At 36.2% G+C, this 25,304-nt stretch overlaps 1 protein-coding gene across 15 annotated transcripts in view; it reads right to left on the bottom strand.

Moving 5' to 3' along the window:
- ptprk (protein tyrosine phosphatase receptor type K) overlaps window positions 1-25,304 on the bottom strand; it is a 104,816-nt gene that overhangs the window by 33,843 nt on the left and 45,669 nt on the right. For all 15 annotated transcript variants that reach the window (XM_044105792.1, XM_044105777.1, XM_044105779.1 and 12 more), the window contains 9 exons: window positions 25,176-25,298; window positions 18,928-19,088; window positions 17,655-17,706; window positions 17,516-17,574; window positions 13,636-13,717; window positions 12,153-12,268; window positions 9,625-9,799; window positions 3,798-3,910; window positions 3,435-3,615 (listed from right to left, as the gene is read on the bottom strand). In XM_044105792.1, the coding sequence (XP_043961727.1) occupies window positions 3,435-3,615; window positions 3,798-3,910; window positions 9,625-9,799; window positions 12,153-12,268; window positions 13,636-13,717; window positions 17,516-17,574; window positions 17,655-17,706; window positions 18,928-19,088; window positions 25,176-25,298 (1,062 nt within the window). The remainder of the gene's footprint in view (window positions 1-3,434; window positions 3,616-3,797; window positions 3,911-9,624; window positions 9,800-12,152; window positions 12,269-13,635; window positions 13,718-17,515; window positions 17,575-17,654; window positions 17,707-18,927; window positions 19,089-25,175; window positions 25,299-25,304) is intronic.

Below are 25,304 nucleotides of genomic sequence, written 5' to 3'. Positions count from 1 at the left end.
AAGAAACGAATGTGATGAAAATAGGTTTAAACATAACAAAGAAGTTGAAGGGATCTCTTATCACATCAACTGCTCAGCAGAATGTGTGATATCTCTGCAGGATTTTATTAACTTTATTGGTTTTTAATTAAACAGTCTTTCATACAGTGGCATGTTGAGCCTTTTGCCTGACAATTGGGCACAAGTTTGTCGGTACAAGTGTGTTCCAGTGTCTTCAACATATAAAAGATCATATTCTGCAAACTACAGGTGGTGGGATCAGACAAATGTAACCAAACAGAAAAGCAAAGGAATCATTACCATTTAAATAACATTTCTGCTCCGTGTCTGTGTGTCTCATAACTAACACAAACATACTTAATAAAATTCTGAAGGTGTACATGAATTAGCATGTGTGTGTGAGTATAGCCTCAAAGAGACAAAGTAAAAAAATAAAGATATATTTTTAATAAGAATAGAATAAGCAGAGCTCAGCGATAATATTCACTTAGCATCATTACTGCCTGATAACTATGTTTACTGCATACTCATTGAAAGTATAAGCAAGTGAGACTAGTTCGTGTACAACATTTAAATTTCATGTACCCTGCCAAAAATAAAAGTGGTTCACATATATTTTTAAACTGGGTGATGCAGATAAAAATGTGCTTTTAATGATAAGGAGCTTTATTATGTGTTTATTTTGCTTCCTAGCTGAGAGTTAAATGAGAATGCAGCAAAGAGTGTAAATGAGAAGATACAGCCAGAAGCTGGTTAGCTTAGCTTAAAGGCTAAAACAATGGGGAATAAATGATAAAACAAATCTCAGTTTCATTAGCTACATGTGGAGAGTCATGGTAGTTATTGCACCCTGCCGAGTAAATGTTTGCAACGTTAGTTGTCATAAAACCACAAGGTGTCATACTGGAATAGATATACAGTACATCATGTTACAACTACAAATATTCATGGAATTTAAATTTTATTCCAATAGACCAATGCAAAGATTTGCAGAATTGTTAAGTGTAAAGTACATGAGGGATACTTTTACAAATGGCAAAAAATAATCTTAAAGTATGGCATAAAATAATGCTTTATAGAAAGGCTATTATGCAAAATGAAGCATCTAATGTGAGACTTAAGATGTATGTCTCTAGAGCAAGTTTAATATTGTTTTATTTTGTATCTTGTGTGGTTTTGTTATGGTTTGTCCCATGGTGTTTGTCTACCTGCTTGTTATTATCTACTTAGTGACATGAACATAGGGGTTGGTATGTGGAAAAGAATTTCCCCTTCAGGACACTAAATTCTAAAAAAGTTAACTTCCACTCCATTACAAAGTCTTTTGCAGCCTCTCAGTTTGCCTTCCATGGTTGGTCTGCATTTGGTTACATCTATCTTCTCACCAATTTTTATCAACCTTCTTATGTCTCGTTGAAGAAAAGCATCTCCCCCCAGAATGATAATCCCATCACAATGTTTCAACTTTGGTTTAATGAGTAATTGTACTTTTATTCATTTGCATGTAGGTAAAAAAATAAAACAAGATTTTATCTCTTCTGAGAAGAGTGTTGTCTTCTACATGTTCGTGTTAGCAATTTGTGGATGTGGTTGCATCTCCTTTAGCTATCTGTAAATAGCTCTTCTTAGGCCTTTCTTTAAGCAAATAGTTTCTTCTGCATCTCTAAAGGTTAGATTTATGAAAATATGACTAAAAGTAATCCTGTCAACAGAGTATCCACCGATAGCTGTGGATCACTACAGCTCCTCTGGCATAACCAAAGGTTCTCTGCTGTGTGTTTCAATAATGCTCCTCTTGTCATGCCTATGAGTTTGGTTAAATATCTTGATAGGTTTGAAGACGCACCAAGATATTTTCTTGGTGCATCCATCTTTTTTCAGAAGTTGGATTCCAGGTTGCCCTTTGAAATGTGTGGATATTCTTATATAGTGGCATTCTGCTTTAAACTACTCCAGCATCTTATCTGTGACATGTCTGGTGTAGTCCTTTGTCTTCATGATGTCATTTGTTTTCAGTACTCTGGTAAACAAACCTCAAAGGCCTTGATAAAATTACAATAATTACAGAGAAATTAATTTACAAACAGATTAACTATATGTACCAAGTATGTAATTTGGGATTTGATTTATCGATATGTGAATGTTTTCATTTGTAAAAACAAAATGTGAAAAGCACTTATTTTTTCCACTTTACAATTATGCAATACATTGTATTGGTCTATCACCTAAAGTATATCTTATATACATTGACATATGTGGTTCAATGTAATAGAATATGTATATCTTACTGCAATGATCTTAATATGTTATTCTCAGGGTGGGCTGATATCAACATCGCTAAGCATCAACAAAAGTCTTTCCTTGTTATCACTAAAATAAGAAGTCAGATCTTATTTAAATTAAGATTTGACTTTATTCTGTCCTAGCGCATTGTTGCAATTACAATAAATCTGTCTTTAATGCAGAAATGTTCCACTTGGAAGAGTAGTAAGAAGATTAATTTCCTCTTCCTGTTAAACAGGAAACTACTCAATAGATGAGTCGCCTGAACAAGTCTATGACTTCCTCTTTGTCAATAAACAAGAACAGACGCACACACTCTCATTCAAATTCATTCACCAACTCACACACATACAGAGGGGATGGCAGACATCAGTCAGGCCCTGTGGTTATGAGTTTTCATCTCTTTCATTTTCATTCCCCAGTTTCATCATTCTCTCGCCTCCTGCTCTCTTGCCCCACTCTGATTCTCTTTTCTCTTTCTTTCCCAGCCTTATTGTTTTTCATCATATCTCCATTGCTCTCTTTTTCTGTTTTTCATTCAAACTCATTGCTTTTATTTCTGTCTCTTTCTTTTTCATATCAACCTTTTTTTACCCATGCTGTCTCTCTCCCCCAGGCTAGCTGTGTTTATATTTCAGTCGTTTATTTCTACAAATGTCAGACAGTGTTTCTGCCCTCCGTCTATTGATCCACAGAGAGCGAAGGAGATGAGGAGAGGGAGGCACAGAGAAAGGGTGGAAAGCCAATGACTACTAAAGAAGGGGGGATATACAGAGGGAGGAGCTGCTAAAATAAGTAAAAACATTGAAAAAAAAACTGTCCAGGAGTAAAAGAAGAAAAATTTCATCTTTCATCTGAGCAACCATATTCTGAGTTTGACTTTACCGTCCTCCTCCTCTCCTCTTAAATTTAGCCTCTCACTACACACTCCATACTCTGCATGTATACTCTCTGTTCAAATATCTCGTACCCTCGAAAAATTCAGATTCTGAAACAAAGGGCAACAGCTGATAGAGTCAATAAAAACTTAGGTGTAAGAAACACCAGGAATACCAGGTATAAATATTTACATGAAAACCAAGATAAAGTCTCATTTTTTTGAGAATTTTCATGCATAAAGCTTTTAGTTTACCATGCTATTTTTGTCTTACCTGCACATTTGGTGCGAGTAATGAGAGGTGGTCCTGGTTTTCCTGTCCCTCCCTCTCCTGGTCTCGTTAGTAACACTCTGATCTCATACTCTGTATCTGGGTCCAGGTGCCATAACTTGTAGTTGGGAGAATTCACAGCATGAGTCTCAGTCCAGGTGCCTGATGTCATCCGGTATTCAACCTGAAGAAAATAATCAAACATAAAATATTAGTTCAAAAGATTTTATTCCTTTCTCAAAGAAAACGTTATTGTTTCAAAACTTATTACACACACTTCTGTTAAAAGCTAATACAGCTTTATTTATATACATAGGTACACGTGAATGCTTCAAAATGATAGATTTTCTTATAAAGAAAACACACCTCTTTAAGTATAATGGGTCCATCACCAAATATGGAATTAGCATTGAGCTGAATCAGCAGGTATGTAGGGCCAACACCAAGCAGCTGAGGTGGAGCGATAGGGTGAGGGGGCTCTGAGGAGAAAACAAAAGAACAGCAGGAAGTTTAAATGTGCTTCCAAAGATGGCTTACAGATTATAAACCAATATCACAACTATATAATATGAAACAACAGCGAAAATAATAATCATTTCTTCAACTGATTATTATTATTTCTAATTGCATACATTTAACTAGCAATGTCATAACTTGTGTGTCAAGAACTCAATACTGTTGGAATACCTTGACCTTGCAAGAGAGCGATGGATACTTGTCATTTCTGTTCTGGTACATCCTCTGATAAATTTCAAATCAAGAAGCTTTGCTACATTCAAACCTGACATGCCTGCTTATCCCTACACCAGCATCTACCTGCAGGCTCTGATTCATGGGAATGATATTTACCCTTCACTTCCCAATATCTCTGCACAAATGCATTCTGCAAGGAGTGAGGAGGTCAGAGCCTAGAGGCCATAATGTATGTTTACTTGTGAGATTGTTGTTGGGATATATGCACTCATTCAAGCAGGAAACTGGAATGTTAAATTGGAATCAGATTGACATGAGGGGAAATTTCTGAAGCGGACTATCCCTCTTTAGCTTTATCTCATTATTTATATGATTTCTCAACAAGAATGTCTCAAAAATTTGACAACTATTACTATTGCAATGACTTCCCTTTCACTAATTGCATAGATCACACAGTGCATATACGTCACTGTTTCCAGTTAATAAATTGTGTTTATTTTTATATGAAAATGACTGTGATGATCTGATCAGTGCAAAGTGTGACACTTGTGTGACTGACAGATTAATCTGCATGACACATAGTAATACATACATCAATACATGCATTAATCACTCCAGCCGTGCATGGACCGCAACCTGCCAAGAAAACCGTAAGTCACGGAGATTTATCTCCAAGACAAATCCTCACACAGTGAACATTACTTTCTGTATGAGGACAGGAAAAGGTCCTATTTTTTTAAATTCCATGTCAGATACATCAAACTTATCAAAATTAAATATGAGCACCTGGTGTTACTATGTGCGTTTGCTCAAATATTAGTCATATTTTGCATTGTTGACACCTCCTTTTTCTTGTATGAGTGTGTGTTGGCATTTTTTGTGTGCTGAATGTGGCTGTCAGCAGGGTTCATGCTGGGAAGAGGCTTTTTTAGAACAGATAAAATAGTGAAGTCTGACAGCACATGCACATGTGCACGCCGACACACAAATGTGTACAAACACATACACACACAGGCGGATGGAGCTGAATCCAGATAATGAACGTCGAAGTGACTTCAGAAAACCAACAACGTCAACAATATGTCAACTAGCAATACTATCAAGAAAACAAAGTAAACAACTAGATGATTGAGGATAAGATAAAGAATTGAGGTGAATACTGAATGATGCATATAAGAAACTGGGTTCTTATTTGTTTTTAGCTTGGATATGAGCGAAATACACAAACATTATAAAGTGTCCCACTTTAAAGTCTATTAAATATATAAATGATAAATAACTAATATTACCTAACTGGGTCATTAAGTAACTCTTGAGGGAAAAAACAAAAGCTGGTTTGAAATAAAAATTTTCTTTTTCTATTCAGTCCCTTGTCATTTGTATAGTTGACCTAAAAAATAACAACAAATCATCAGTAGCATAATTTGCAATATCTCATGGTGGGTTTGTTGACACAAAGTTTTATATTATTAATCACTTGTGTGAACTGTCTAATCATTTTTCAAGTTTTTGGGTCGAATGTAAATAATAATGACAAAACTGATGAACATTAGGGAAAACCTCAAATGAGTTTATCAATCCTGACCTGATCTATAAAATGAAAGATTAATGTCTTTCATCCTATTCCCCAAAAAGCAAGAAAATATATATATATTTATACATGTACATATTTGCAAGAGGACACAGCACTATAAGCTTTATAAAGTGATATTAAACATGATTACACAGCAAAAAACATAAAGTAAGAGAGCACACAAAAAAAAAATCATTTGTGATTTTCGACCCATGAGGCACATTGTACTTTGTTGACCATCATCAGCAACCTTGTCAATAAGGTTTAGCTTTCCCAAGCCACAGCTAACATCACCAGGAAACTCGCTGCAGGACATCTGACCCGGGAAAAAGTGAACATAGGATTGTGTAAGTGTTGCAACAACAGCACACCGTGTTAGAAGGCTTTCTATAATGCCTGAAGCTCCAACTGTCACTGCTTCTTGAAAAAGAAAGAAAGAAACTATGGGTTTTGTGCATCTGTGTGCATGATTTGTGTAGAATACTTGTGGAAGAAATAATTCAGTGATTTGGAAGAAATGGACATTCTTAACTCATTCTTAGCTCATGATTATATGTCAAGGTTTGTTATATGAAAATCAACACAGCAAACGTGTTCATCCTCGTTCACTTGTGTGACAGTAATACTGCAAGAGATTTTTAGGCCATCAGTTGTGCGTAATGCAAGCTGGCATGGTGATGTGTGTATGCGTGTGTTCGTGTGTGTGGGTAAACTACAAGCTAACATGATGATGCACTCTGTCACAGTGGGAACCAGAGGGCACAGCTTTATTAGACCTATCCTCTGACCAAACTTAAAGTGACACACATATACATACACAGACTACAATACACAGTCGGACTCCCTTGTACTTTTCATGCTGTTTATCTACAATAAAACTTGGAATGGCAGGACTGCGGCTTGCCATCATTCATCCATCTGTGTGGGGAACTGTAGGCTTAGGGCTACTGGACAACAATACAGTTTTTGTTCATGCTGAAATATATCTGCATCACTGTAGTTTAAAATTTGCCTCAAGATATTTTACCAATTTTGTAATCTTTTATTGCTTCATATCAAAATTCTGGATAGTGGGTTACCAAACAAGATTAATTAAATATTATTACATTGAATAGCGATGGTAAAAATTAAGGATGTACAGAATTGCAATGTTACTGTGGAAAACTATTGTTATCACGGTGTGTTCACCACTTTGTGAACTTAAGCATCTTGGTTACTAAGCTCTATTTTACATGTGGGAATAAATATAGAAAGTCCATCAAACTACTATTATACATCTCTGGCAGATGGGATTGAAGGCATAACACCTCAAATATTGTAGACTACCAAATATTGCATCCAGGCTGTTCTTTGCTAATTTGATATTGCATACATTAATGCTGTCATAATGATTTTTGGTTTAATATATATTTAATTACCCATTCTTCATGGAAATGTTGCAGACGCTGGATCATCTCTGTGTCCCAAGCGTGATATTAACTAATTTAATGCAATTATCAGGGTTGAAACCTGGTTGAGAGTTCTAATGTCAAATCTTTAAAACATACACAATTTCTGCACATATCGAAGATTTTGCTTCTCCATTTTCCTCTTCTTCATATTCTTATCTTGAACATGACTCTTCAAGTAATGCCCCACTTTGCAGCACTCGCTCACTGGACTCAATTTCATAATAAATACATTTTAACGAGTAAAATGTTCAAAGAAAATTTTTTTTACCATTTCAGCTCGAATATGTCCATATTCATGGCCGTCGTCGTCCTGCAGGAGCCTTAAATCTCCAACATGCATGTGTTTTAAGAAAATAAACATATTCCCCGTTTCTTTGATTTCTATCTGGCTCTCATCCCCCATCTCATCCCCAGCCTGATATTTTTGATTTCTAATAAATAAACATGAGACTACTCTCCTTCCACATGCCTACTCGGAGTTTCCATTCTTTTACTGTCTTGCCTTTCTAACAGCAATATTAACAATAACCCTCAAAGCTGTAAAATCCTCTTTGGTGGCTGTAAGCAGAAAGCAGCGCTATCCTGAATGAACCTCGATTGATGTTTATAGATTGCTTCTTCGTTCCAGTTTAGACATACGGCTCCTGCCGTGCAGATTCCTCACCCCTCTCATCTTTCCCTTTTCTTGTTTTCAGAAATGACGTTCCAGATAAATAAACAGTAGCCACTTGTTTATTCTTAGTAAATCAACAAATGCGTTGCCAAGCCTGACAGATTTTGTTGATCAAAAGAAAAGAACAAATCGATTTATTTCCAGAAGAAATTGGAATCCACAGTTACAGCAGAAATGGGGTCAAGCGACATAGACAGCTGAGGCCTCGCCACCGGACATTGTGAGCACTCCATTATGTGAGGTAGATTATTTAATATTCATATTCACGATGCTCGCCTCAGCTTTGATTTGTTATTTCTTCCTCCTCTGTCATCTTTATGCAGAATAATAAATAAGACTCTGCTGTGCTGTTTACATATTCGGACATGTTCTTCATTCCGATGTGGATATCCTTCGGATAATGAGCCGACTATTTACATTTAACTTTTTCCACCATCCTCACACTTCTCTTTACTCCCCCAGCCTCCCGTTACCCCCCACCCTTTAACTGTCACTCCCAGATCATTCTCCCCAAATCTCCTTCTCCTTTACCCCCCTCTCACTCCACCCTCCTCCTCCGTCTCTCCCTGGGAGATGAATTGAATATGTAAGCCATTGAAAATGAATGAATAAAGCATCCCATCTCAAACACACATTGGTGACACCTTATTAACCACATGTCAGAAGCACATGACAGCTAGGGCCCACACACAGTTTCCTATCCACACACACCCGCCCACGGCCCACACATGTGCACGCAGACAACAATGGAGTTAACCAGCACAATGACGGAGCGAGTACACACACACATTCAGCCACAAGACTGGCAAACATGGATCTACATAAACTCACATGAGCTCTGCTCATTAGCAAATGTTGTGGTAATGACTGACATTTAATCAGTCAGACTCAGAGGAGCTGTACTTGATTGGTAAGGGAATTAGACATTTGAAGTTATGAAAAAAATGTTATTTAAGGTTTCAACAATATAATTAATCACGCAAAAAAGATAAAGGGAAGACAGAGACCAATTTATAAGATATTCAGGTGTTATGCTGAACACTGTGTAAATCTATATTCTATATTGTGCAATGAACATTATTAAGATCATCTTAATAGTAACAATGTCAAGAAAAAGATGACATTGTGCATAGCTTATGACTGGTTTTCAGGCTAACAGTTTTGCAATGAGTAGCCATGGGATCTTCTGAGAATTTCATGGAATAATGACCTTAGGTAAAAATACCACCTGCGACACTGTGAAACAGTACCACAGTAGCAGAACAAAGATTGAGAAAAAAAATGGCAAAAAGACCAAAAAACATAAATAAAACAAATTTTAAATATTCCTTCTTCTGCTAAAATAATGTATATAATATTAATTTATTGTTATTTGATTTAGTTAGGCTAATTGTAAACTAATTGTAAACAATTAGTTTACAAGCTGTCATGTTTATTGTGTAAAATATTCTATATTTTTCTGCCATTTATCTTACATCAGGAGTCCAAAAAGCTGCTATTCTTGTTCTTGTCTTGTTTTTGAACTAAAATGGTTGTTCAAAAACAATTATTTGGTTGAGCTTAATGGGGGACATATTTTGTCAATAACTGATTTGTATGTTGGAGTTATATTGTAATTTTAATTAAGCTCAGTCGTGTGCCTGGAGTCTCGCGTGCCCTAAAAGAAGCATTAGTGAACATGCAGCAAGAATTTGAAAGCCTTTAGTTGCCTAAGTGGTGCCTCACCAGGTAGAAATCAAAAAACAATAAATCTTACAGATGAGGAAATACTAAATGTATAAAAAATATTTCTGAATATCTCACCTCTCACAATAAGACCGGCAAAGTTAGACACTCCGGAGCCACGCTCCGACTGGGTGACACAGCGATACAAATCCTGATCCTGATTAGTGACTTCTTTGAGGTGGAAGGAGGCAGCAAACCGTCTGTGGTTGATGTTTTTGGTCTGAGCCACGGGGATATCTTCCCCATTTCTTCTCTGGAGAAGAGACAAAACAAGCAGATAAATCACATTCTGCAGAGGCCGGGTAGTTTAACTGACTTGATCAAGGTCACATGTCGGTACTGGACTGCACAAACCAGCACACACTCTCAACCCCTTCTGCCGCACTGAAAGCAGGTTTGAAGGTCATGACTACAATGGAGCAATAATGAAATCAGCAGCCATTAAACTCTTAATCATGTCAGCTGCTAGGTGTATGGCTTACAGTTGCAGTGAGTATGTGTGTCTTAGTGCACGACTCTGACTTTAGCACTTTATATTTAGAAGTATCTCTGCAGAATGTCACTCTGAGCAAACTGTGCCACATGTTTTTATTATTTTATCTGTTACATCTTCAACTGTTAAGGATTTAGTTGGGACTGGCTAATTTTCATTTCCTTACAAGTTTATGAAATTAAATGAAGATTGAATGAAGATTTTTGTCCATGAGAAGCTTGAGGTTTTCTCCTATAGGAGTGTACCAGGTTATCCTGAGCTATTTATCTATTATGCTGCTATAAACATAGGTTGCTGAGAGACACTTTTTTCATCAATCTGCTATTTTTTACTGTCTAATTATGCATTAGAAGCATTTATTGCTGCTATTAACTGCATGTAACGTCTGTTTCTGCTAACTGTAGAAGTTATGTCAAAAGGGTCTTTCCTTTCCACTATTGCCAGATGTTGCCGCTGTATGAGGGACTGAAAAGTTAACAACTCACTGCAATCAACTGTCACCACATGTTTGTTAATGAATGGAAGAATTGCTAAAAATTCACTGACTTGATGCAATCGGTAAGGTTTTTTTAGGGTAAACTTCTTCCAAATTGGAATAATGAACTGTACTTGACTGAATTTACAGCTGCAACTGATTTAGAACGTATACAGTTAAATTTAAATTATGTACATAAAATTGGAGTGAACTGACAACTGTACTGGATGTGTTTGCTTTATACATAAACTGAATTTAATTAAAACTGAAGACTTAAAGGCATATTCAACTGTCAAGCCACCCAACAGGATAAAAAAGGATCTTTTTAATCTCACACAATAAGGAAAATGTCAGTTTTCTGTTTTAATGCTTAATGTGTTTCATATCAGAATATCTTTATCTGTACAAATAAATTGTTATTTTAAAAAAAAGCATATTTAAAGGGGTAAAAAGACAGAAATGCACAATCTCATACCGATGAAAATCAGGTTTTATTTGCATCCGTGGGGTTAGGGATAGGGTTAGGTTAAGTCTAAAAATAAATTCATCCTTTAATGAAGTGCCATAATTTCATGTTGAAAAAATTGCTGCAGTTCTCCAATAGCAAACTTAGAAATTTGTTTATCTCCCTTACTATCCTCAGAGATGTGAAAATAAACATGTGTCCTCATCCAGCATTGTTGTGGCAGTTTTAGTTGTTTCTACCTTTTTAATTATGTGAGATGTGCACTGTACTGTATGGGAACAGTGGTGTGTGTTCTAGCAGTTTTCTTCATAAAAATCAACACACAACTGCCTTGCTTTAACACAATGCTGCGTTGTCCTTCTTTTTTTAAAGGGTGGCTGATAGAAACTGCAATTACTGACTTAACATTTCAAGTTCCTCAACTTAAAAAGGTAAATTTAGGAATGTATTTCAATAAATTTATTTAATAGGAATTGCACACAATAATTTATTTTTAGGTTTAGACTCCGACAACATCTGAAGTGCTGAGAAACAACTTTTTTAGGAGGTTTGGTGAAGTTGTGTCAGACACATCAATGTGAATTAAATATAAAATACAAAAAGAAAATTTATAAGCTTTAACACATGAGGTGTTATTAAGTGAGGAGTGTACTGTACTTTTTGATTAGACTTACATCAATGCTGTTGCAACTAATACTTTAACTGCAACTAATATTAATACCATTTCCAAACAAATTATTGTAAATGTTTCATAGCTTAAAATTGAATTAACTGAACTAAATTCTTGAGTTAAATTATTCTCCAGGTAAAAGTGTTTTATTAATTTGATAAACCATATAGTCAAGGTACCCAGGTGAGATAAAAAAAAAAAAATTTTTATAATATTCAGTGTCCTAGATCCACTGCACATATCAATAGTCTGTCTTATGGACCAAATAAATGGTCCCAAAATATTGTTCATTTAAAAAAATAAGTTAGTGTTAATAAATTGTCCTTAGAGGCCCAAAAACAAAGTGTAAAAGCCTATCTTTGTATTTTTACTTTTATATGTACTTTTGCATTTCCATTGATTATATTTGCAATTTTCTTGTATGGGTGGAAAACAAATAGACCCTGGGAAAATAAAGTTCACCTTGATGTGTTTTCATGTCAGTGTCTGCATTTGATCTTACCTGTAACCAGAGTTTATTGCTTGATGTGTCTCTTCCTGTAGCGATGCACTGAAATGTGGCATTTTGCCCGGCATTCACCTCCACGTCCCCAAGACGTAGGAAATGAGGGGACTTATCTGAAATTGGGTCAAAGAAATAGTTCATCTTTTATTCGTGTGTGATTTTGTGTTTGTTTTTGTTTCATTCTATTTGACTGTTGAAGGTACAAATGAGATATCAAACAGCCCAAGTTATTACCCCGTAAACATTTTGAAACAAAATGTTCCATTTTTTTTTTGCAATTAGATTTTATTGGAGTTGGAGAAAATCAAAGCACTGAATTGCCCTGAGGTAAAATAAACATCCCATCTAGTATACATAATTTCAGCAGTAACCAATTCTTAAGTACAATCCAGTGAAATGAAATAAGCTATTTAGACCAAGAAAATGTAATTCAGTGATGACGTTTTTATTCTGGTGGTATGATTGCAATCATAGATTGTATCTTCTATCGTAACTGAAAACCCACACATACCCGTGTGTTCACCCAAATGTGCACACACACACATGCATATACACACAAACCTGTGTCCAGAAATGCAGCTGTGAGAATGAATGCTTCTACTGTGGAGACTAAGTCCTAATTCCTTTTAGAAAACTTGCTCCTTCCACTTAGGAGTCCTGCTGCCTTTAAGGGTCTGAGGATTCTCTTCTTATATTTCTAGGGTTTGTTGTCTGGGTTTACCAATGTGTTTATAACAACCTCTAACAAAGAGAAAGAGACCTAAGGGATAAACTCCAGAGGGAAAGGTACAAGATACTTCATTTTTGTGACTTTTGATCAATGAAATGCATTAAGACACGGGATTGTCTTGAAAGATTTCAGCTCCAGTCAGATAGATGAGCAAACTACATAGTAATGGCTTTCTTGCTAACATGAGGACCTTCAAGGAACATGCCTGTGGCCTTAGATTAGCAGACCTCTCTGTTAACAGTGTGAGACTGTCGTCACAACTCTTTTTCGCCTCTAGCAGTGAGGAAACACTCAAGTGAAGAAAGAAGGGGACCTAGGACGTAGCCAGAATTTAAAATGGATCGTCGCTCCAATCTCTTTCCTGTCAGCGCAGAGACAAGACAGTGACTGTTTGCTCTGTGTGTGTCTTTGCACCGTGTGTGCTTCTGGGTTAAACGGGGGGAGAAAATGCTGAGTGGTCAGAATCTTCTCTCTCCATGATTGCCCTAATACTGTCTCATTTCCCGCTTCACCCTCTCCTGTTCCCTCTATCTTTCTGTTTTCTTTTCCCATAACCCCTCTCTCCATTTTTATGTCTCTGCTGCTTGTCTTTCTCTTTTTGCAGCATCCGTCCTCTTCTGTGTCACCTTCCTACTTATCTACCCATTCAGCTGCAACAGAAACCATCCTAGGTACAGTCTAATTAGTGGCCGAAGCTATCAGCTTCTATTCAGCGAACTAGGACTAATTGCTGGCATGATAATGACTCACCGCATGGATAGCTGAGCACCTGAATGTCATCTATGGCGATGTAGCCGGCTTTGCTGTCCGATACCTCTGCTTCAAATATAACCTGAGAAAAGAAGGAGTCAAATTTAGCTTTCATTATCTGCATAATTGTCACTGTCATTCTAAATCACTATATATGTGTAGGATATATAAAGGAAATAGTTAGCCTGTTGTAATCCCACACAACGAGGATTACAACAGCATAGTGTTAAAACTTGCAAACAGAAGTCTGGGATTCTTTGTAATTTTTTTAACTGAATTTGTGTTGCATTGTTCAAATCACTACTGTGTGTGCTCTCAGTACATAATGCTGCATTAGGATGAGTTCAAACTTTAGATGTCTATCAGCTTCAAAACATCTTAATCACAAAAATGAATTAAAAATTAGCATGCAAATGTCCGATCATTTAAATCAAATCTTTCAGGGGAACTGAAACAAGCAAGACTTTGACTTTTAGACACTGAAACAAACAATAAAGTCTATAAATACAAAGCATTTTCTCAAATACTGAGGTTAAATTCCATACTTTTCCAGACTCTATGGGAACTGTCTGACAAAGAAGAAAATAACCAAAGCTCAGTTTCCCCATTTGCAACCTTCACGCCAAGAGCTGCAACAAGTGCTTGAATTCCCTGCCAGTTTATTATCTCACGATCTAAAAAGTTCATTCTCCTCATCATTCTTACAATTACTCTCCCAGATTCCTCTGTCACTGTTAAATGGACGTCCATCTCCCTTCATTCTTTATTGTTTCATCAACATCAATTTCTATTTCCTCACTGTGATTTTCTTTTCTTTGTCTCGCTTGCCATCTGTGTTCTAACACTGTTTGCTCAGTGTGGAGCGCTGTAATGAACAGAGAAGAAAAGCAATGGGAAAGAAAACGAGGCAGCCATCAGAAAGAGCGGCAGAGAGAGAAAGAGAGCAAAGGGGCGAGCAGTTGTTGTCATTCATCACCTCTAAAGGGAAATCTGCCGTGAACTGTTTACCCATAGCTTATCTTCTCTGCTTGTCACAGTCTCCCCCTTTCAGTCTCCCTCCCCTTCCAATCTATCTTTTCTCTCTCTCCTATCATCTTTCACTCATAGCTCACTGCAGTGCCTAGCAGAAAGACATCAGCGGACTTTTAATACCATCGTCTCAACCTGCTTGACAACCAACTAACACGTCTTCTCCGCCTTGATTCTCCTGATCATTTATTGCTCTCATTTTATATTTTTTTTAACAGGGCATCATGAAATGTTCTCACTTCTATGCACATTTATGTAAGCTGACATGTGCTATCTTTAACATGAATAACTGTTTTGGTCTTAAACACATGTCCAAAGCCGTTCATCAAGGACATTTTGAGGGAACTCAGAAATGTAAATGTCATTAAAAAGTTAAGCACATGAGTTTTCACAAACAGTTTGTCATCTAAAAGACTTCAAACATTTTTGAGCTATGATCTGTTACTTTAAGAACTTTGTTAAGTAAATTTTCCAACCAAATTACCGGCCCTTTGTTGTTAGAGTTTGGGACACTTTAGGTCCCACAAGAGTTTTTCATCACATGGAGACGTTGCTAAGTACATTCTTACTCTCTGTCTGACTGATAAAACATATTATTTTATTTTTGCATTTATTTTACTTTCTCTGATCATATTCTCTTTGGTGACTTAAATAGCTTCAACTTGAGATCTGAATCTTTGATAGTTTTAACTATCAAACCACATCTTTTGGCAGTAAAATCTTTAGTAAATCATAACTCAGAGTATTTAGCTTTTGGAACTGAAAAAAGTTTGATGAAGCCTGCAGGTCACTGCAGTTTGGCAATAAGTTATTTCACCTCGCCATTTGATATAATGATACATTTCATCATCAGCCACAAAATCCCTCAAGTTACGGATTGTACACTAGCAACTTCTGATCATCCAGGAGACAAATATTTGCGGATGAGCTGATCTCATCATTGTGCTACAAGATTATTGATAGCACATGTTTACAAGTTCTCACACAGGCAAAGCTGCTCTAAAATGCTGAAGGGAAAGGACTGACATATTATCACTCCAGAGTGGAGCTTAGCGAAGGCATACATCCTCTTATCATTCGGTTCCATATATCACTTTGATGTATGCATCTACGGGCACTGAATCAAAAATGTTTTAAAGGTGCAGGGAGGAGATATTTTTCATCTAATTTTATAGTCTGAATTCTGAGAAATGTAAATTTGGTTCCAGACACAGGCTGCCTGTACACACAAACTAATATTAACCAAAGCTAAACAACAACAAAATGTTCCAGCAGCAAAACACAGAAGATAGATTTCTAATGGTGAGGCAAAGAAAAGAAAATCTTACCAGTGCCTCAAGTCAATAATGGCTTCAAAAAACAAAAACTATTTAAAACAGAATGTAGGTGCAACTGAAACTGAAATCAGTTTGTCATTCCTCTGCTAAGTATACACTGACATTCCTAAAAACACAGTATTCCTTGACATTAGAAAGCCATATAAACCCTTTCAAAGGCATCAGCAAATACGACGATAGCACACATAAACCCCTCACGTGTTGCATAAATATTTTTTTATACCAAAAAACGTGCAAGGGGAAACAAAAATCTAATGTGTTTTTGGTGTTCTTGGAACTTTTCTTAAAGAGGTTGCCAGCATGTTGCTAAATTTAATCCTAGCTCAGTTCTTTGTTGACAAAGTACGCTGACAAAGCTGCAACAAAAAGAAATTCCAAGTACATCTGCAACTCACAATTTTGCTCATAAATAAAGTGAAAGGATGATGTAGCTATGCTGTCAGCAAGAAATAAAACACAATCATGGGGCTTCAATGGACAAAATAAGGGGTTCAAAGAAAAGTCTATTTTAAGGTCAACTGATTTCTATCTAAAAAATATAAACATACTAATGTAAAAACACACTATATTACTGATTCCAAACCACAAAGTACTGAAATTAAAATCGTTTCATGATCTTGAGAGAAAAAGTTTTCATGGTTGAAATAGATTAAATAATGGCAACATTGATAATTACCACTCCAGGAAAAAGTGATGTGTAGGTGTATGTGGTTTGTGTGTTCATCTATTTTTGTCTCCGAGGGTACAGTATGTCTACATGAGAAAAGATTTCCCCCGGAGAAATCAGTCGAGCGAAAGTGCTAAGATAGACGCGTGTTCAAACATGAGAAAATAGCTCCATAACCTCAGAGCCAATAACCTGCTTCAAAGTCTGAAAACGTTACATGCGTCTCAGCAAATTAAGATGATTATGTTCAATTAAAAGCTTGTGAGCTCCCGCCACAGTCAGAGGGATGAGGGCACCAGATGGGCCATTTGGGGGACGCTTTGCACTTGGCCTTATAGTAGTGGTATACTGTCCCCAGGCTGCGTGTGATGGCTTGATCTATATTTATGCCTACAAGAACATTCAGCACCAGGATACCCGGAAAACATGAGCACATGTGTCAACAACAGCCACCAAACACACAAACACAATTTAAGAAAGAACAAAACAAAACACAAGCACATACACACAAAATCAGTATAATGGAACCTAACGCAATGGTCCTGCAATGTTCTCTTCAGGTGCTCATTAAAGATGCATAAATGATACATACAAAACATTAAAGACAATGTTGGTTATGTCAAAGGCAACTGTGACAACATGCTCTCAAGCATACAAACACATGTACGCATAAACACACACCATAGCCTAATCGTCACCTCCTGAGACTCAGTCAACACAAATAAATCAGCCGCCTGCCTCACAGCATGGTTATGTGTCTGCATTTGTGTGTGATGTGGGTTTTCACATTAACGCTACTGGATATGAATCATTTTACATAGCCTTTGGCTGTAACTCACAAATTTACCTGGTATTCATTAGGCCAAAAGGTGGAAACGGCAAGTTCAGCTTTCAGCCAGCCTTTACCTGGAGAACATAATTAGAGCCAACATGAGAAAATGAAATCACAAAAGTGCAGATCAACAGAATAAGTATAAGAACTTTACCAGTGTAGGATGTCACGTTCCATATTGGGTTTGCCAAAGGACCTTTGTTTACCTAGAAATAGTACAAAATACAATGTTTTAAAGGAGTCACCCAAACATGATTTACAGATTTTCAAATTCAATGACAAGAACATGTCATAAACCAGACAAACTTATGATGGTTTATTTTAGGTAATGGCTTGTTGCAGGTATTAGCACTCAGTGAAGGACAAACTAAAGCAGCATGTTAATGTAAGCAATTTAGTTTAAATATTCTAAAACCATGAAGCCATTGTATTGTTATTTTATTCATGGTCGTCATACTGTGGACCAGTTCCACTTTGTATCATAACATAAGGCAACAAATATATATATATATATATATATATATATATATATATATATATATATATATATATATATATATATATATATATATATATATATATATATATTATTTGTTTTTTTAATTACAGCAATTTAATATAAGTACTGTGGTACTGATGGGAGTCGTGGTATATCTATTATCTCCTTTACAGTCTTTTGCATCTACGCCTCCATCAACTGCTGACCTTCCACATTTTGGTTAATGTCATTCATGTTCAGTGTGAGCATCGGCTGCAGTTAGACTCTGTCCAACTGGCTGGATATTATGTTAACATGAAAAATGCAAGTTCTAAACACTTAGAATATATTGCAATGTTTACATTGCGCCACGTGAACAAAAAGTACTATCAATTTAAAACTTCTGATATCTGACAGAAATAAATAAATAAAAAAGAAAAATGTAAAATAAATACTAAAACACACAATTTAGGAAAAACTTAATTTCACTCAGAACCAGAAAGTGAAATGGGCTTTTTGGTTGATCAAATTCATGTGTTATTAGGATATTCTTTTTATTATCATTATTTCTTTCCCTTTTTCCAAGTTAACAAACGTAAGTTTAATGCACAAAATGTGGGAATGTTTCATAAAAGAACAGATGACATTTTGCTCTAAGTTTTCTTTGTTGTTGTTTTAACTGGAGGGACTCTGGTTTCCATCTACAATTGTGACAAACAAAAGCTTTCATTTGCTTAAATTAATGCATTCCAGCTCATCAAATGTAACCCAGGGGAAGAAAAAAATTATTCGCAGATGGTGGTTAAGGTTTACATTTGGACTCAGTTTGTACTTTTTTTCTCCAAGGGATAGACAAAAACTAAATAAAGTAAAGCAATCATTCTCAGACCATTAAGCCGCTACGTCCGGAGGCTCCTTCACAAAGGTGGGGAAAAAAACAGATCAGTACCTTCACCAGGATATTAAGGGTTCCTGGGCTGGAGCCATCAGGGCTTGTCAGGAGATAGTTGAAGTCAATACAGTGAGTGTCGTTCTCTTTCATAACTGGCAGCTGAAACCTGGCCTTCTCCCCAACATCATACTGAGAAACATCCACAAACATGTAGGAACCTGAGTGCAGAGGAAAGGACAAAGCAAAAGTCCAGTAAGCACAGTATGAAGATCAACATCCCAAATAATCAAAAAACGTAAGAAACTTGTGAATGCAAGTCAAGAATGAGTTCCTTTTTGTGACAGCTGTTTCTGTTTGTGCACACAATACTTATTCAAATCCAGTGCCTGGAGAGAGACTGCTTAATGGTGCCCTCTGAGGAGGCAGTTTATGTGAAGACAGTCAGTAGTATGACTGTACTTGCCAAGAGTGGGCTGTATGCCCACAGCTTGTCTTGCATGTACCTACATGAATAAACCCACTGCTCTGTGTAGGTTCTTTTCAGCATTATGCATAAGAATTACCCAGAGAGCATTTCTCAGAAAAACAGCAGTAAATTTAACCCATGACTAAGAGACGTCTTTCGTTGAGGACAAACAGGATTTAAGTCAAAGTCAGCTTATCATTGTGTTTTCTATCTGCTTCCTGGTTCATTTTCTGATACAGATACCCATGAGTCATTGCCTCAACAACCTAAATATTTTTGGAATTTTTATTGAATGCTGGGTTTGTGCTGCTGAGACTAAAGTTTGATTAGTTTTACGCAACTCTGTGACTGAGTTTGTTGTGTTAGAGAAGCATCTTAAAGGAACCTCATCGATTAATAAAGACACTCAATTTGAATTTTACAATGATCAGGTTTCATTGAAACTCTTCCATAAGATGAAACTAAAGTTAGTTCAATGCTAAATCCTAATTTAATTGCCCATATGCTTAGTTCACAAATGAGAAATTTCGTTACTTTAGATAAACTTCCAGTTTGTTTAGTAAGTATATTATGCAAACTAGTGCTATCTCTGTACAATATTAATTTGACCAGAGAAGTGTTTAAAAGATTTTTTTTTTTAAACACAGTGTAAATATACAGTTCTTATTAAAAATCTGTTGCCGAAATGCCCCTAGGCAGAAAAAAGGTTGCTATTTTGGTCAGAAAAGTCTTGAATCTCGTCAGTTTATTTGGATGAGAAAATTAGTGAATGCATTTTAGACTTTGGTATACTACTAAGCACTTTAATACTTTGTATTCTCAATGGACCACTGCAGAAAGTGAAGCAAACAAAAAGAAAAAAAAGAAAACTTAATCTGGGTGTACAAAGAACCAGCCCATCCAGATGTTCAACTAATCAGCTAAGACTTTCACCAGATGTTGCTGCTCTGCAATATGATGAAATGCAATACTTCCCTCCTTTGTATTAATTTGATAATCTAACATTAGCTGGTTATAAATGAGACGTTAGCCAAACAAATTATTTTTATTAAAGACTGTATTTGTTCAGCAGAAGCATCAAGAAATACACAAGATAACACTAAGACCAGTTTAAAACAGCACTATAAATTTTTTGAGTTCAGCCATTGGACTAATCTTCGACTTTCAGGAATAAAATACATTGTCTGTATTAAAAAGAAGAATTGAAAAGATTAACAGTAAAGCGAGGCAGATGAAAACACCATGCAGAGTGTATAATAGGACATAATTAACAATTACCATTAAAATATCTAAACACAAAAAAGATAAAATGCCGTAAAATAGGCCTCGACAATAACAAAAGTTGTTCTATTTTAATTGCATATTGTTTTATGCTCAATATACATTATACAGTAGTCATAAAAACAATTGTAATTATGAATTATTGTTTAACTAATCTACTGTGATAAAACACTCCCTCCAGAACAAAGCAGAACATTGTGGGCTTTCAACAAAAGAACACATCTAGTTATGGCCACATCATTCACCACTGTAGTGATTTAGGTAGCTCTTTCTGCTTGATTTCTCCTCTTCTGTTGTTGTTAGTACCAACTTACATGCCTACTTTTGCATGACAGCTGAAAGATGTTTCCCTCTTTATTTATTACAATAAGGTTACTTGCTGGTTGTAACTGTCACCAAAGCTTCCAAAAACAAAACAAATCAGGAACTAACTGATAAACATCATTCTTATTTCATACTGCCAAAATGGTTGCATGAGAAAACGCCATTAAGATAGCTGCCAGCTAAAAATACTTCTATCAGTTAGAGACCCAGATATGTCAGAGCTCACACAACACTGCAAAATATAACCTTTGGCGCTTTACCAAGTCATTACACTGCCTTAAAAAAAAGATATATATATCTTTATCTATCGACCGACCGATATATATATATATATATATATATATATATATATATATATATATAGAGAGAGAGAGAGAGAGAGAGAGAGACTGTTGTTAAAACTGTTGAGTGATGTTAACATTAAAATGACTTCCAGAAAAATCCTACCAATGACCTACAGAATCACACTAACGATAACAACTAACCTGAGACAAAAATAGCCTGGGGAAATGTGGGAAAGAGACCGTTCATGAAACTAGATGCATTCAAACACGATCTGTGGCATCCAAGCCGACTTCATGATGCCAAGAACATCTGACACCTTAAGTCTGCCAGTTTCTAAAATGGCTGATGCCTTTGAAATGCCAAAGTCGAAATGGCTCCTAATAGAATGATGACATAACTATGAGCCTGAAAAAAAAATTGCTATGACAGCCTTAAGACCTAAATGCGTCACAAAAATAACAGGTGTGTGGCAGTGATATGGAGAAACAATACAATTATTTGTTTAGTTTAACTATATTTACATTAATTTGATTTAGTTGTTTTCCATTTATTTCTCAACCTGCCAATTCTTCTTACTGAACATTAACTATCTAGTGATTTGTATGCATATACATATGAATTTCACTAGTTCAAAGGCAAAACGTGATGAATGTTTATAATTAAAACTAAGCCAGACCAAATGTTTTGTGTTTTATAGCAATGATGACCACTGGAATACATCCACATAAAACTCTTCAGTTTTCTTCTAACTGTGTTGCATGGATTATTTGCTTTTATGGACCAAATTTATAAAATTGAAAACATCCATCTCATGTTCAGCAGATGGGATTAATTTGCACACATTTTGGCTTAAAGAGACTAAAGCCGTTGTCCTCTCTTCAGTCACAAACACGACAAGTCCAGAAGAGATCAAACTGGTACAGAAAAACATTTTTGGCACCACCCCTCGTTCACCTCCACTTCCTCTACCCCTGCCTCCTATTTCCTTCTTCTGCATCAAAAATATCACAAACATGTAGCAACTTTTATACATTTACCCAAACTTTATGATCTAAGTAGCTCTAATCTTGCTCCAGCTATGATACATAGATATGGGGGGGTGGGAGGTTCTAATTACAGTATACATATCCAAATCCAAATAAAGAATACAAAACTGCAGTTAAATAAAATAGAATTAAATAAGCAAAGCAGGATACATTTCAACAAGCTCTGTGCAAACCATCAGGCCATAGCCTTGCTGATCAGACCAACATACAACACACTTAGGAAGGTGAACAAAGGCTAATTGGACTTAGCAGTGTCAGTGCTCCACAAATCAAGCTTTACTTTCACTGCACTTCAACTGACACCACCACCATTAAGTTTATAGTCAAGGTATACCAGAGAGGCTGTCAAAGAAGGTGGCTTTAATGTTATTTTTAATGATGTGTTGATGCATTTCTCCTGATTCATTATTAAAACATCCAGTGACACAGTCGCAGTTTTCATTTTTGTCTTTCTGTTTCTCCTCCCTTATTTGAAAAATTGCTATTGAAAGCAAGCGGAAAAAGAGGAGACTTGGAGAGAAAGGCATGCCAAATAGGTTTAGAGTTTTACTGGCTGACAACATTATGAGTCGAGAGTATCTGCTTTAGTCTGCTGAGCCTCAGAGCTTCAGCCTGTGAATGTTCAACTGGCACTGTGTTCTTTGCCAACATAGCTTCCCAGCCCTCGCCATGGTGGACTGCCAGCATCAGCCCCCAGCGAGATTACATAGATGAGTTTTAGCTCTTAAAAAATTTACTAACCATCCATAGACACTTAACACACTTAACACTGCCTTTGGTTCAAGGAGTGATTAGTAAGTGGGACAAATAAATCTAGGTTAAAGCAAAAAAAAGTTTCACAATTGGAAATATATTTAATTTACAAAACTACCTTAACAGATTATTAATTGTCTTATGACATCGCCTATCATCTTTGAGATGTCAAACATTCACAGTAACTCTATAAGAAGACTCTCGGAAGTTACTAATCTGTTGTTATGCTGAATATTTTTGGAGCTGCCTTTTCAAATTTTGAAATGCCTTCAAGGAGAATTTAACAATCAGTTCCAACACAAACATAGCTGCCGTGCCCATAGGCCAGGCATTTACTGTCATAACTGAAGACTTTCCTCTCTGGAAAAATCCTACTTAAAGGCTATGTTTCTAATCCTCTCCGAAGTCTCATTTCCCATTCACTGCAACCACTGTTCCACACCCGGCTGGCATTATTAGCAGCCGGGTGTCAATAATGCACCCGGCTGCAAAGGGATCAGTTCATGATCCTGTACCTTTAGGCAACGCAGTGAACCAACATCTCCAAGCCATTAACCTGCTTTGCAATCCCTCCGACCTGATCATCCCACAAGGTTCTGGAGAAGTTAATGCTATGTTAATTCTAGGCATAACAGATCTACTCCCCTGGGATAGGTGTTTAACCTCGCCGAGGTAGCAACTCTGCCTACACTGCAGAGTGACACCACTTGGTATTTATAACATATAATACAAGGCTGTCCACCAATGGATATCTGTGTTTTGTCATAAACAACTTCTTACTAGACACCAACCCACATCTCTAGAGCAAAATCTAAGTCTATGTGAAAGCTGAAGAGAGAAGATGTTGAAATGAACTTTTCTTTAAATGTCAGCAAAGGTGGGTTGCCATGATAACAAGCATCAGAGATAAACAAAATCATTACATTGTCATGGTAACAATGTTGTAATCTTCCCTAACAAAAAGAGGACAAGAGGAAAATTAAGATAAGAAATGACAAGAGTGAAAGAAACTTTAACAAGAATATTTTTTGTCATGTTTTGCTCTTAAAGATCACTATTCCATCATCTCTACTTCTTTCTTTGAGATTTTAATTTGATAAAGCAAGTTATTATTTGAACATTGCTCAGCTAGTTAATACTAAAACATTTTCCGTTTAACACTGTAAAGTAGGCAACCTTGCCTGTTGGCCGCTGTTGATTAATGACCTCATATTCTGTTAATTAGACACTCGGCCCTGAGGCAGAAAGATTTAATTTCCCGTTCATCATCATTGCTGAGAGAAAAAAAAAAATCAACTGATTGAAGAGGGGTAGAGGAGAGAAGGAAAGGACAAGAGAGGAGAGTAAAAAGAAGGAGAGGTATAGTCTGGAATAAAGTGTTAAGCTCTGATAGAAAAATGAATGCTTGTTTAACGTAAAATGTCTGCATTTTACTTTTCCTTCAGCCAAAGCATTCACTATAATATACCAGCAGAATTTGGAACAAGTTTCACAATAAATATAATTGAACAGAATCATTAAACATCAACACATACAAAGACTTTTTGTCAGGTTTGGTAAATAATTAAACTTGTTGCTACCAAAGTAAGGCACTATAAGAGACTTTCAGAGAAGTCATAAAACATAGCCACAGGGTTTACAAAATGATTGATGATAGACACAAGACAAGAATGAAAGCATGCTATGTTGCCCTGAAAACATGAACTCCTATTTTCTCTTTTGCTATTAGTATCAGGAGGGACTTTCCTGAGTAAAAAACGAAAGAATAAAAAGCTCACAAAGTCATATGAGCTGGCTTTTTGTGAAAGAGTTAATGTTTTAAAGCTCTTACTTCAACAGTTCATTAAGTAAGATTCTTAAACGTTAACAGTGCTAAATATTTTTAGTACACTTGTGTTTACGCTACAGATTATTGCAGGCGTCATTTCGCTTGCCTTATGCATCACATTTACTCAACCATTAAAATGTTCAAACACGCAAACATCTACCATTTGAAGCCCCTTTAAAAAATGGAAGTGAAGGTTCAGGCATGACCTTCGACTTCACTATTATAGTTGTTGATATACTGCATTTAAATTATTTGTAAAATAATATAAATATAATATTTTAAAATAACTTAAATCTAATATATACATAAGGTTGGACGGTACCTTGTGGCAGGTCTGGGGAGACGTATGGCACTTCTTGGGTGTTGATGTGTGTCCAGTCAAAGTCATCATAAGGGTCTTGTTGGTAGTCACACTGAGAGAAACCCTCGTCAAATGTACAGCTTCCTGCAG

This window comes from Gambusia affinis, linkage group LG22 (genome assembly GCF_019740435.1).
Source record: "Gambusia affinis linkage group LG22, SWU_Gaff_1.0, whole genome shotgun sequence".
NCBI lineage: Eukaryota > Metazoa > Chordata > Actinopteri > Cyprinodontiformes > Poeciliidae > Gambusia > Gambusia affinis.
The sequence above is the reverse complement of the archived record's forward strand: the minus strand, read 5'-3'. Positions and strand labels throughout refer to the sequence as shown.